The sequence below is a fragment of the Callorhinchus milii genome, unplaced genomic scaffold (genome assembly GCF_018977255.1).
Source record: "Callorhinchus milii isolate IMCB2004 unplaced genomic scaffold, IMCB_Cmil_1.0 Scaffold2, whole genome shotgun sequence".
Taxonomy (NCBI): Eukaryota; Metazoa; Chordata; class Chondrichthyes; order Chimaeriformes; family Callorhinchidae; genus Callorhinchus; species Callorhinchus milii.
The window spans coordinates 49,740,133-49,752,888 of NW_024704743.1; the positions used below are offsets into that span (position 1 = coordinate 49,740,133).

General features: G+C 44.6%; 1 protein-coding gene across 1 annotated transcript; it reads left to right on the plus strand.

The window, feature by feature from the left end:
* Window positions 1–3,043: 3,043 nt before the first annotated feature.
* On the plus strand, window positions 3,044–8,823 carry cunh5orf49 (chromosome unknown C5orf49 homolog). The gene is made up of 3 exons (XM_007900528.2): window positions 3,044–3,243; window positions 7,011–7,127; window positions 8,396–8,823. Exons 1-3 carry the CDS (start codon window positions 3,130–3,132, stop codon window positions 8,573–8,575), a joined length of 411 nt encoding a protein of 136 aa, XP_007898719.1. The 5' UTR covers window positions 3,044–3,129; the 3' UTR covers window positions 8,576–8,823.
* The last annotated feature ends 3,933 nt before the right edge of the window (window positions 8,824–12,756 follow it).

The following is a 12,756-nucleotide window of genomic DNA, read 5'->3' on the forward strand; positions in this document are numbered from 1 at the left end:
GTCAGACATCAAGTCCTGGATGAGAACCAACTTTCTACAGTTCAACGTCAGCAAGACTGAGGCCCTCCTGATTGTCTCACGCCAGCGCCTCCGCACCTCAGGCTCTGGCAACATCAACATCCAAGGATGCACACTTCACCTCACCAAGCCAGTCAGGAACCTCGGTGTCTTGTTCGACCCTCAATTGTCCTTTCTCCCCCACATCCATGCCATGTGGTCGGGTATTCAGTATTTCTGCCCCCACACTCTGGAACTCATTCCTGCAATCTCTCCCACCCTCTCTGCCTTCCCCACCCCCGCAACATTGCTGACTCCGCCACTGCCCCACCCCTCAGGCCGCCGAAACCTCATACATGCCTTCATTACAACCAAGCTCGACTTGAGCCAACTATTCTTGTCGGCCTTCCCAACTCTTCCCTCCACAATTTGCAGATCATCCAGAACTCTGGAGCTTGTGTCCTCTCCCGCACTAGGCTCCGTGATCCCATCACCCCCACCCTCCGCCGGCTCCACTGGCTACCCATCCCTCAGAGGATTGAGTTAAAAATTCTCACCCTCACCTTCAAGTCCCTCCATGGCCTTAGCCCCTCCTGCCTCTCTGACCTGCTAACCCCTTATCAACCTGACCACTCAGCAGGTTCCCGCTGCTCCATATCCGCTGTCCAGGCCGCCCCACGATTGGTGGTCGGGTATTCAGCATCTCTGCCCCCACATTCTGGAACTCTATCCTGCAATCTGTCCACCTCGACCCCTCTCTTGCCTCCTTCAAGTCCCATTTAAATGCCTTCCTCTTCGATACTGTGCCTTCGGCCAGCCCCTCCTGCCCTGCAACCCTCCTGACCCCAACTGCCAGCTCAGCTCCAAAAACATCTGCCCGTCCAGCGCCCTGGGACATCTTTCTGATGTGACGGGCTCTATACAAGTGTGATTTGTTGTTATTGTTGTTCATTGCAACTGTAATTTACATAGATTTACAGCACCGAAACAGGCCATTCTGGCCCAAACAGTCCATGCTGGTGTTTATACTCCACATGAGTCTCCACCCACTCCTGACTCCTTCCATACCCTTCTATTCTCTAGTCTGTGCAGACACACTCAAATTTACCATGTCATGGCACACCATCAATGTTTGCAAGCGCTACAGTATAATAACAAAAATCTTATTCCACATTGCTTGACGAGGTACAATAGAAACAATAGAAACACAGATTATGGTGCCAAACATTTAGACAAACATTCAAGCTTTGGAATTAAAGATACATCAATGTTGATTGTAATGTCAATATGCTAAATTGCTTTGTGCTGTATTTTAATTTGTTCGTTTCAATTGCAGATGAATGCCTCAATTTCCTATATAAACTAGTTTGCAGGTATCAATAAAAATACTTCCGTTGATGAAGTGGAGTGAATTCCAATCTTTTTCTGGAATCTACTCTGCACGAAATTGGATCAAATCCAGGATGGATTACTACCAGCATATATTTCAATTTGTATTGCATGACTATTTTAGAACTTGTCATCATTGGGTTCTGGAAAAATATTGCCCCAACAAAATTCTGTGTTCGTTTATATATTTATGATATTGGGAACTGCGAGCCTCTACTGGGGACTGAACATCCTCATGTTCAAAAGGTAATTGAAAACTTTCACTGACAGGCATTTGAGAGGGTAACTTATCTCCAGCCAACAGTGACATCTTGATTTATCTGGTCATTTCTTTTTAACCTGAGAGAGGTTTCTGGAATGTTTCCAGAAATGATTGAAGCATTTTGTGTGAGTGTGAGTGAGTGAGTGTGAGTGAGTGGGTGTGTGTGTGTGAGAGTGTGAGTGAGTGAGTGTGAGTGAGTGTGAGTGTGTGTGTGAGAGTGTGAGTGTGTGAGTGAGTGTGTGAGTGAGTGTGTGAGTGTGAGTGAGTGTGTGTGTGTGTGTGAGTGAGTGTGTGAGTGAGTGTGTGTGTGTGTGAGTGAGTGGGTGTGAGTGAGTGTGTGAGTGAGTGTGTGAGTGAGTGTGTGTGTGAGTGAGAGTGTGTGTGTGTGTGAGTGAGAGTGAGTGTGTGTGTGAGTGAGTGCCATTGTAGTGTTAAATGGCTCCGCTCATTGTTACGCCACTTGGGCTTTGATCCCCACACAGATTGTGCGGTGGCGGCACCGCAGCCACAATGCTCGGTGTCTGGTGCCCTGACCGCTCCCCTGCAATGTGCACGGCCGCCGTCTCCAGCTCTGCCGTTGCCACAGCTGCTTTGGTTCGGTTCAGTGACTTCTGGTTCACCTGTGAAGCGAGGGCGGAGCGGCCCAGCCCAGCCCCCGCCCCACAGCCCCCCAGCCCAGCCCCACAGCCCCCGCCCCCGCCCCACAGCCCCCCAGCCCAGCCCAGCCCAGCCCAGCACCCGAGCCCCCGCCCCACAGCCCCCGCCCCACAGCCCCAGCCCAGCCCCCGCCCCACAGCCCCCCAGCCCAGCCCCAGCCCAGCCCCCGCCCCACAGCCCCGCCCCACAGCCCCCCAGCCCAGCCCCGCCACAGCCCCGCCCAGCCCCCAGCCCCGCCCCACAGCCCCCAGCCCGCCCCACAGCCCCAGCCCAGCCCCCGCCCCACAGCCCCCCAGCCCAGCCCCCAGCCCCCGCCCCACAGCCCCAGCCCCAGCCCCCAGCCCCCGCCCCAGCCCCCGCCCCAGCCCCAAGCCCCCGCCCCACAGCCCAGCCCCACAGCCCCGCCCCACAGCCCAGCCCCCGCCCACAGCCCAGCCCGCCCCACAGCCCCAGCCCCGCCCCACAGCCCCAGCCCCGCCCAGCCCCGCCCCAGCCCCAGCCCCCGCCCCAGAGCCCCACAGCCCCCGCCCCACAGCCCCACAGCCCCCGCCCCACAGCCCCAGCCCCCGCCCCAGCCCAGCGCCCCGAGCCCCCGCCCCACAGCCCCCGCCCCAGCCCCAGCCCCCGCCCCAGCCCCAGCCCCGCCCCCAGCCCCAGAGCCCCCGCCCCAGCCCCACAGCCCCAGCCCCGCCCCAGCCCCGCCCCAGCAGCCCCAGCCCAGCCCCACAGCCACAGCCCCGGGGGCGTCCGGGCACTCAGCAACAAAAAGGACGCGGGTCACCCAAGGGAGGAGCTCACGCTGCCACCCAGACGTTTAGCACATCATGGCAGACATCGTCAGGAAGAGCAAACAGCCACTGGCCTCGCTCTCTGCCTTCAGTTACATCCCCGAGAGAAGAGACGAGAGCGAACAGACTTATTTCGGTAACCAGAAGAAGGTGAGTGCCAGAGTGGGAGTCTCTTTCCGAACAGGATTCCCGGGAGGTCTGGGTTCTGTTCTGCTTCAGTGCAACTGAAGGTCTTGTCAGTCCATCGAACTCGGCACTAATTTAACGGTTAAACAACAAGAGTTTTGCTTCTGCAGCTGCAACGAAAGGCATTCGGAAAGGAAGCGAAGAAACCTGCAGGAGTCTTAGATTTCATGGATCATTGGACTTTGCAAATAGTTTGGAAGGAATGGTTCGCTTGAGGCTTGAGGAGAACTACCCACCTTCAGTCTGTATTAACTTCTAACTGCATCATTTGTTTCCCTCCCCAGTCTTAGCCTCAGTTAAGATTTAAGGACCTGAATATCCTGACAGGTGCCAAAGGCTAGATGTAGCTCAAGTAAAATAAAATTGTTTTCATCCACCCCAGAAGGTAACTCCCTTCACAGTGCCATTCATCAGCTCTGCACCCAGTGGCTGCACCCAGATCAAGAATACAATAAACCAATACAATAACAATTGCAGGTTAACACAAAAATGGACTGAAACAATCAATTGCAGCTACAGATAGTCTGTTACAAACTGCCTCAGGAGCGGACAAGACTAAGTGTTAAGTTGATACTGGTGGTTTAAAAACACTCTTTCCTCAGTAGATAATCTGGGACACAGACATGCCTGGAAAGCCTGGCCACCTGCATTGAACGAGACAAAATGGTTAGTTTTGGAGGGAGGAATGAGGTAGAGACTTGTAGACTTCCTACAAGTCTCTACCTCATTCCTCCCTCCTGTATGATCGGTTTCTCTTCTACTAACTTCTACTAACTGCATTTTCTTAAAGGGACAGTCTGGTTGTACTGGAAACAATTTTTATTTGGTCAGCCGTGTCTGACACATGCGGAAACCCATCACCATGCTTAAGAGTATCCAAACCAAACTGAGAGTCGCATACATCCCACCTACACATAGAAATTCCAGAGATAGTTTGTTGGAATGGAATGCGCACTCTCTCCTATGTACCTAATTCCTGAAAATATCAGGTGCAGGTTGGCAAGAGCCAAGGCTTAGGGACCCCAGAGTGTGTGTTGGGGTACTGCTGGAGTCTAACCAGCTAAAACTGCTTAGCTTATCATTGATATTGCTGACTGCCAAGCTTTCCCAGTGCTTGTCCAGCTAGGACCATCCTATCTATTATAGCTTTAGCTTGCAGGGTTAACAGGATAGTCCAGCTCTGAGTGGGAGGATTCCCTGCGCAAGTGACTGGTCTGTCCTTCCAAGCCTATGAGCCAGGCTGTCTGTGCTGTCATCAGCAGTGCCCTGTAATACTGCGTACCCGATTGGCTCAGGAACCAGACTACCAGGACTGTCACACAGGACTGGCTTGATTCTGACATGTCACCTTGGCTCCAAGGTGTTTAGCTCCAAGGGACCCCACTTACCCCCCCCCACTCAAGGAGGATACCCACTAGTTGGTTGTTCGACATCCAACAGCGCAGGTTTGAACCTCACTAGGTGCATGGTTACCCCCTGTGAGCTTCCCAGGGGGAATACACCTCAGCATGAAATGTGTGAGAGCATTGCCACCGTCTTTCTGTCCACAGTTCGGGCACACATTCCTTCCCATTGAGCGATGGTTCCACCAGTTGGAGGTGCGGAATATAAGCAGCAGCTATTGCCTCTCTGCAGGCCAATCAAGGTGGATTCCAGGCACTGGACGTACGAACGTGTGTTCACAAACTCAGACTCCAGCGCCTTCCAGCAGCTGTTGCCCCAAGCCTCAGAGTTTCCTCATCAGCTACCTGGTGGGCATCTGCCTTCAGTGTGTGGAAGGAGCTTTACAGGACAGCGTGTGACGTGCCAGCCACATTGATGTTTTCAAGGTCCAAGTCCAATATCACTGACCAGGCTTACTCAGTACCAGCTGCTTAATCCTATTGGAAACAATTTTGCATTATTTGCAAAATATTTGTATTTACATTTGCATTATTCTTGCACGTTTCCTTATGTTGATTAAGCTTTTCCAGGAGTTGGTATTGTGTTTTTGTTTGGTGTGTCCCAGGTGTCAACAATAGTGAAACTGTTTCCATACTTTTATTTCACATGTTCTCATTCCTTTGCAAATTTTGCATGGTTTTATGCACAATGGGGTTTGATTTAGCAAGATTTGCATAAGGATTTGTGATGAGCAAATCCTGGACTGAGGTGGATGTCTCTCTTTAAGTCCTGCCTCAAATCCTATCTCTTTGAATAATAATAATCGTTGCATTTGATTTAGCGCCTTATCATGTCTTTGCGACGTCTCAAAGTGAACTATTTCGCCGCTTCCATCCTCGACTCCACGGCCATTGATGTCCTGGCTAATTGTCTGTCTGACATCAAGTCCTGGATGAAAGCCAACTTCCTCCAGCTCAGTGTTCCCCGTTCCGCCTTTCCACACCTCAGCAACATTGCCTGCCTCCGCCACTGCCTCACACCGCAGTTGCTGAGACCTGACCCAAAATTTCATTACATCCTGCCTTGACTGCGCCAACTGCCTGCTCAGTGGACTTCCCAACTCTTCACTCCACGGGTTGCGGATTATTCAGAACTCTGCAGCTTGTGTCCTCTCACACCCCAGGCTCTGGGAACCTATCACCCCCATTCTTGCCCGGCTTCACTGGCTCCCCATTCCTCAGAGAATCAAATACAAAAACCTTGTTCTTACCTTCAAGGTCCTCCATGGTCTTACTCCCCCCTACCTCTCTGACCTCATAACCCCATATCAGCTTGTCCACTCCCTCTGCTCGGCGGACACAGGACTGCTTCAGGTCCCCTGCAATTCCCGCCCCACCATTGGCGGTCGGGAGTTCAGCAACTCTACCCCCCACTCTGGAACTCTATCCTGCAATCCCTCCGCCTCACCCCCTCCCTTGCCTCCTTCAAGTCCCATCTCAAGACCTTCCTCTTCAAATGTGCCTTTGGCCACCCTAACATCCACATCTGCAACCCGAAACGCGGCAGTCAAAAGCGCACAGCAGTGTTCTCCAAACAGTCGGGGATTGAGTGACCAAATTATTATATTTTTTGAAGGAATTATTACCCTGGAAAAGTGATCCGCCAATCGACTAACAACTGGGTTCCTACTTACTGCTAAGTAAACAGAGGCAGGTGGAGTAAGGAAACTCACCCAATGTCTCGCTCTGCCAGGAATCGAACCCAGGTCTCTCGCTTGCGATGCGAGTGCTCTAACCACTAACACTGAATGTGATCACTGAATATGGCCATCTAGGCCCACTCCCTCTCCCTTGCTCAGCATCCAATCCCATCTAAGTGGCTGTTGACTGCAATTATCCAACTGATCATGGTATCAGATGTAATCTTCACCTGTATTGGCTGTCACCAATGTCATCTGGAAGCTTTGTTTTTCTTTGACTGAGATATAACCACCTTACAGAAACAAAATACCTAGCTAGAAGAATGAAAAATATCAGTGCTAGAGCTACAAAGCAGTGTTGTGGTGCCGTGTATCAACACTAACTCAGATGAAACCATTTTCAAAACGTGAATTGTTTTTTTTAGCAACAAAGTGAGCGTTTTATTGAAATCCACGATCAACCATACTTTCCCACATCTCCCTCTCCACTTTTAAAGCCCACCTTGAGACTTTCCTCTTTCACCACGTTTTCGATCATCTTTCCCCAGCTTAAAGCAGTTTTAAGTGTCTTGATGTGAATGATGCTATAAAATGTAAATTATATTAAATTGAATTTATAGCTATTATAAAATTATCTCTTTGTTTTCAGGGAGTATCAGTGTTGACCTATGACCGGATTTTTAGGGCCCCACAAGGCTACAATAATAAAATTCATCGTGATGACCGAGAGCATGCCAAAAGCCTTGGTCTTAACGTAAACGCTGAGGTATGGCACTGTTAACATTTTTATCAAATAAAAAGTAACGCTGGCAATGCCATTCTTTATGTTTGTGTAATCCATGTGGGAGGGGGATCTTGCAGTCCTAAGCTTTTGCAAAACATCTCAGACATTTTCTTCCCATTAATCTCATTACTTGCTCTTACACCAAGAAAAGCGCACTTTGCTATCTAATTCATTTTTTCTATGTTAGAAGTGTGCTGAATAATCACTTTACAATGTCTTTCTGAAGTCTGGATCATTATGAAGTGCATTTTACATTGAAATAGGTTTCTGTCATGGGATAATTACATCTATTTGAGTATAAATTATTTTATGCATTTGCTCCTGTGGCATGTTTCAAAACAATATATAAAATGAACCTTAAATCAAAGCCAATTTACCTTTTGTGGCTTATGAGCTACTATAACAAACAGGATTTGTTGCACATATGCATAAAATCACTCACCTCTTTATAGGTTTTTATTCTGAACAAAAACCTAAATGTTGAACAGCTTTATGAGCTACACAATTATACTTAGAAAACAGGCCTAAAGATGTGAATTACACACCTTCAGATCCTAGGGCAGGAGGTACCTACAAATAGTTTTGCTCCTTAATGTTTTGGAGCGAAGGGATCTAGCAGTTTGTCCAGAGATTATTCATTGGTGCTTGTTACCTAACAAGTGATTTTTTTTCCATAATTTTTTTAAAAATGGAGTTTCATAAAATCCACATTGTTCTTTAATTGTGGGACAATACAGATTATATTATGCATTTCAAGTTATAGGATACCTGGAGTTCTTCCCTGTAAGATTCCTGCAGAGCGATAATATTTGCCTGACACTGATAGTGATTGAAACCTTCAGTCTGACGTTTCAGGAGCAAATGGTTTTGAGTTATGTGTGATTTTTTCAAGTGAAATTGTACACATACAAGTTTACTTGAGCCTTCTCTCACTGAAACAGCAAGTTTCCCATCTTAAAAGCAAGTTACTTTTTATCTTGAAATACTGGTCAACTATTTGAAGAAACGTCTTAGTTTCTTAGCGTACGTCCAATAGGAGAAAGACTGCACCTAAGTATAGAAGGTAGCGTTTTATCAGTTTTATTGTTTCAGGTTTTGAGGGGAAAAGAGTTCAAGAACAAAGAACTAAATGAAATAAATTGTTAAAGTATAATAGTTAGAAAACCCATTCAAAATGTTGACATAGAATCAAGCATTCTGAATTAATTATGTTTGCAAACTTTTTGAGCAATACTCGATCTGTCTTGCAGGAAATGGCTCGTTCGGTTCCAGTCCTGAATTCATCACATTATGGAAAACGGCTTCACCTCAACATTGATCCAATAAACCGCTCTTTTGTCAGAGTTGCCCATGTGCATGCAGAATTTTACCGAAAAAATGGCATTTCGAAATCCGTTGAAGAAGGTTATGGAACAGTTGTACCAGACTAGTCCTATCTCCCTTTTCTTGACCAATTTCTAAAAATAAATTTCATTAAATGCAGATTTAATCTCTTTTTAAGGAACTTATTGACGGAAGTGTAGTTTAGTTCCTAATTTGAAGGTTTTTCTGATTTGCTAAACTGTGCTCTCCCCCGCCCACCCTCACCCCAACCCACTACAGTTTCTCTACAGATTACAGAAATTAGGTTCAACAAATTTCTCTTTGTAAACAATACAGTAAAATCCTGATAACTCTACCTTGGCTTAATTTGTCACTATCTCTTAAGTCACCATGCTGTCAATATCCTAGCTGCCTCCCATGCAAAATGTTAATAAGGGACTCGACTGTATTAGTTTAACATATAATTAGTTCCATTCTAGAAATTCTTGTAAGTATTTACAATGTAAAATTGATTGGACAACTACCACCATAAGATGGCGTCTTCCATCGCAGAAGCCTTCCTTCCTATCCTGTGAATGGTGCAAGTGCTCAGCAGAGGTGAGACATCCTCCCGACGTGAAAGGTATGACATGAATGCAATTTGAATGGAAAGAATGAACACGTGTGTGGATTTTGATATTGATAATGTAATTAGCCACAGAGCACATTAGAAACTTAAGAAAGAATGAAAACAAAAAAAGGGTCACTCACCCACTACGTCCACTTCGTCTATGGACCATGCAAAAATTCTGGCAAGACCCACTGGGGTTCAGTGACTATCTATGCTTCATTTTGCTCAGATGGTAGATGTTCATGGTCTTTACATCCACAATTTACACAAAATGAAGCACAGATACTCTCTGAACCCCAACATTGATCAACACGAATGACCAATATTAATTCATTCCCACAAATCCACTGACCTTCATAGAAAACCTTTCTAAATAGATAGTTTGGGACACATGTGACCGCCAAGAAGATGGAAGGCGAACTAGATGGACCTTGGTCTTTTTTCGTCCAGCGCTTCTTATGTTCTTATTTCTCCTCCATTTGTTGGTGCCAGCAGCACACAATCATTGTTGCCTACGAAGCATTTGACTTTGACACAGAGTGGAACTGGAGAGTGTGATCTTGTTTCACTGAAGGTTAATAATAATCTTTACATTTGATGTAGGCAACCTTAAGTGCCTGTTCAGGTGAATATTCAACATCCCACAGCATTGTTCGAAAAGTGAAGGGAGTTTCTCCCCATGTCCTGGACAACAATCCCTCAGATAAATTTTCATTCCATAGCTGTTTGTGGAACATTGCTGTGCGTAAATTGGCTCCTGCTTTTGCATACAAATATACAGTGACTTCACAGTAAAATCCTGTGAAGTGTTTTGATGACGTGATAAGGTGCTATATCAAATACAAACATTATTATTAGACATCTGAAACTTTTTCATGGAATTTATTGTAAAGTGTAGGCACCATGTATAGTATTTTGCAAAAAGCATGAAACAATTTGTGCACAGCAGTGTTCCAAGAATAGACTTGAAGTGCGTGAACAATTTTATCTGGAGGATTTTGGGCCATGGCACAGGGAGAAACTCTCTTGGAATATTTCCATGGGATCTTTAACATTCACGCTTCCTTGTAATGTGACATTGTCCAAAGAGCTATTCGAATGCCAGGTTGTACCTCAAGGGTCTTCGACTGCATGTTGAAAGAAGTTTCTCTAATTCTTTTGGGATTATTATTGAGGCCACATTTGGAATATTGTGAAATTAATTTCATATCAAGGCTTATAGTAGATAACTGGTCTGTGCAGATTTGCGTTGGCTGGAATTCCAATTTTTTATTGTACTTATCAAAGCAATGTTTCTCAGTGACTTAGTGATGTGCCAGGATTATGTTGTCGAGTTAGAGGATGCCATTGCCCAGAACTTGAGTTCCTATCTCAGTTCACTCTTGTGGTACAGCACAGAGCACAAGCCATCACTTACCCAACAGAAAAGGCAAGCAAATTTGGATTATTTGAGCACATGCCATGTTCCAAATGGCTATCTATAGAGCTGCTATGGAGAGATATGATAGCAAGTATTCATCCTGCCCTCAGAGACAATGGTAATTCAGGGGAATAAGGTAACAAAATAAATAAATGTAAAGATCAAATATAGATTAAACTATTGTGATAACAATTCAGTTTTGGAAGATACAGGATTTAAAAATAAATAAATCACATTTTATTCATGAGTCAGTTGATGAACCATCTTTAAAATAGCTGAATGTAAGCACGCTACATTGGCTTTTCCGGGGATAATAATTCTTCAAAATAAACCAATAATAAATTGGTCACTCAATCCATGACTGTTTGTGGGACACTGCTGTTCACAATTGGCTGCCGCGTTTCGCAAACAGATATACAGTCACTACATTTTACTGTATATTCTATGAAGCGCTTTGAGACATCAAGAAGACGTGAAAAGTGCTATATCAAATGCAAGGAATATTATTGCTATTGCTTTCACAATGATATGATGAGAGAGCTGTTTGAGAAGTCCTTATGATATAGTCAATCTTCAGCTAATGTCTCCTCAATCTGCTGTTAGAAGAGTAGGAAAGACAAACAGAGCAATATAGTGACAGAAATTGTGTTTAACATATAATTTAGAGTAATAATTCTATTAAATGTTGTATTATTTTGTATTATGTATTTATTAATAATTTACCGCATTGTATTGCATGGTTAATACACACCTGTTTGTGTGCCCCTAAAATAAAATGTCATTCCAAATCACACCCAGAAATCTCAGACTGTATGTCAGCTTGGCTCAGTTGATAGCACTCTCATCTCTCAGTTAGAAGGTTGTGGGTTCTAGCCCCACTTTGGGACACTGCTTTGCACAAATTGAGTGCTGCAATTTCCTACAAATACTCAGCAGTCGCTACATTTCACAGAAAATCCTGTGAAGCATTTCCCTCAGTATTTAATATCTCCTAATTTGCTTCAATGGCTAGAAATAACTTATTTATCTTGATTTGTGTTTACTTAATCCCTATATAGCAATGGCTTGATTGACATCAGCCAAAACATTTGTAAACATATTTGAAGTAAATTTCAAATGATCAATGTACCGAATCAATTTCAAACAATTTTTTAGTTACACTAGGACAACACATATAGCTTCTGAAATAGATTTTTAAATGCAATGTTCAGTGAAGAAATATAGTTTTTTTCAGAGTGCACTTGGTAAATAAGCCGCGTTTGCCTACAAATGCACAGTCACTCCATTTCATAGTAAATCATGTGAAGCACTTTGAGACATCCTTCCGATGTGATACCAAATGCAAGGATTATTATTATTATCCTTTAGGAATTTAAAACGTGGAAAATGTCTTCACTTTCCATAAAAAGTTCATTTTTAAAAAACAAATGGGTTTGTTAGTCATATGTTGAGCCGATATTAATTTAAAGTTCTAAAGATTTCAGTAGCATTCAGTCATCACGTGCCTACCTGTAGAAAAATGCCTTCTGGCAAGTCAGGGTAAGAGCAGCACTGGACAGGCCTTGAAGCATTTTGTGCATTGATTAATTTTCCCCTCCTTCTTTGTGCCAAGAAGAATGGAAGGGATAAAATCACAGAGAAAAAATACAAAGTACAATAAACCTTAGCTTAACATGCATTTTTTAGTTGCTCTTGAAACTTATTATTACGTGAGTCTGTTGAATCTCGTCAATTTACAATACTGCATATACCTTTAGTTTCTGTCAGGCAATAATTGGAGCTTCCTTCACAAAGATATAAACTTGCTCAATATAAACCTGATGTGACTCGGTTATTCCATTTCCCAGGGACTGGGTTTCAAGACCAGGAGAAAACAATGCTTCTTTGAGAGGTAGAATGAACGATGGATGAATATTTTATTTTAGGATAAAGAGGCATTTTCACCTTGCTGAGGTGGTGTACATATATGTAGCACTGAGATAATAACCTAGTGAAGGCAGATTCAAGCGGTATTTGGCAAGTTTTTCAAAGGATAGTCAAAGATTTATTCCTGTGAGATTTTGTTAAACTTGCAGCTTCCATCTACCAAATGATCAATATTATTTTAATATATCCTAAAATATGAATACTTGGTCTACCCTTGTGCTTAGCCGTCATCACTGAATTTGCTACACTGAGCAAATGGCAAATAGCCTTGTGTGAGTTGAATAGATACACACTTAATGGCAGCCGCTCCAAAATCCACTGTGTGGTACAAG

What these genes read in the sequence shown, in the direction of transcription:
- cunh5orf49 (XM_007900528.2), top strand. Translation starts at nt 3,130, where the DNA reads ATGGCAGACATCGTCAGGAAGAGCAAACAGCCACTGGCCTCGCTCTCT. An exon ending in ATTTCGGTAACCAGAAGAAG is followed by an intron (nt 3,244 to 7,010) that starts GTGAGTGCCAGA and finishes CTTTGTTTTCAG; the next exon opens with GGAGTATCAGTGTTGACCTA. An exon ending in GTCTTAACGTAAACGCTGAG is followed by an intron (nt 7,128 to 8,395) that starts GTATGGCACTGT and finishes TCTGTCTTGCAG; the next exon opens with GAAATGGCTCGTTCGGTTCC.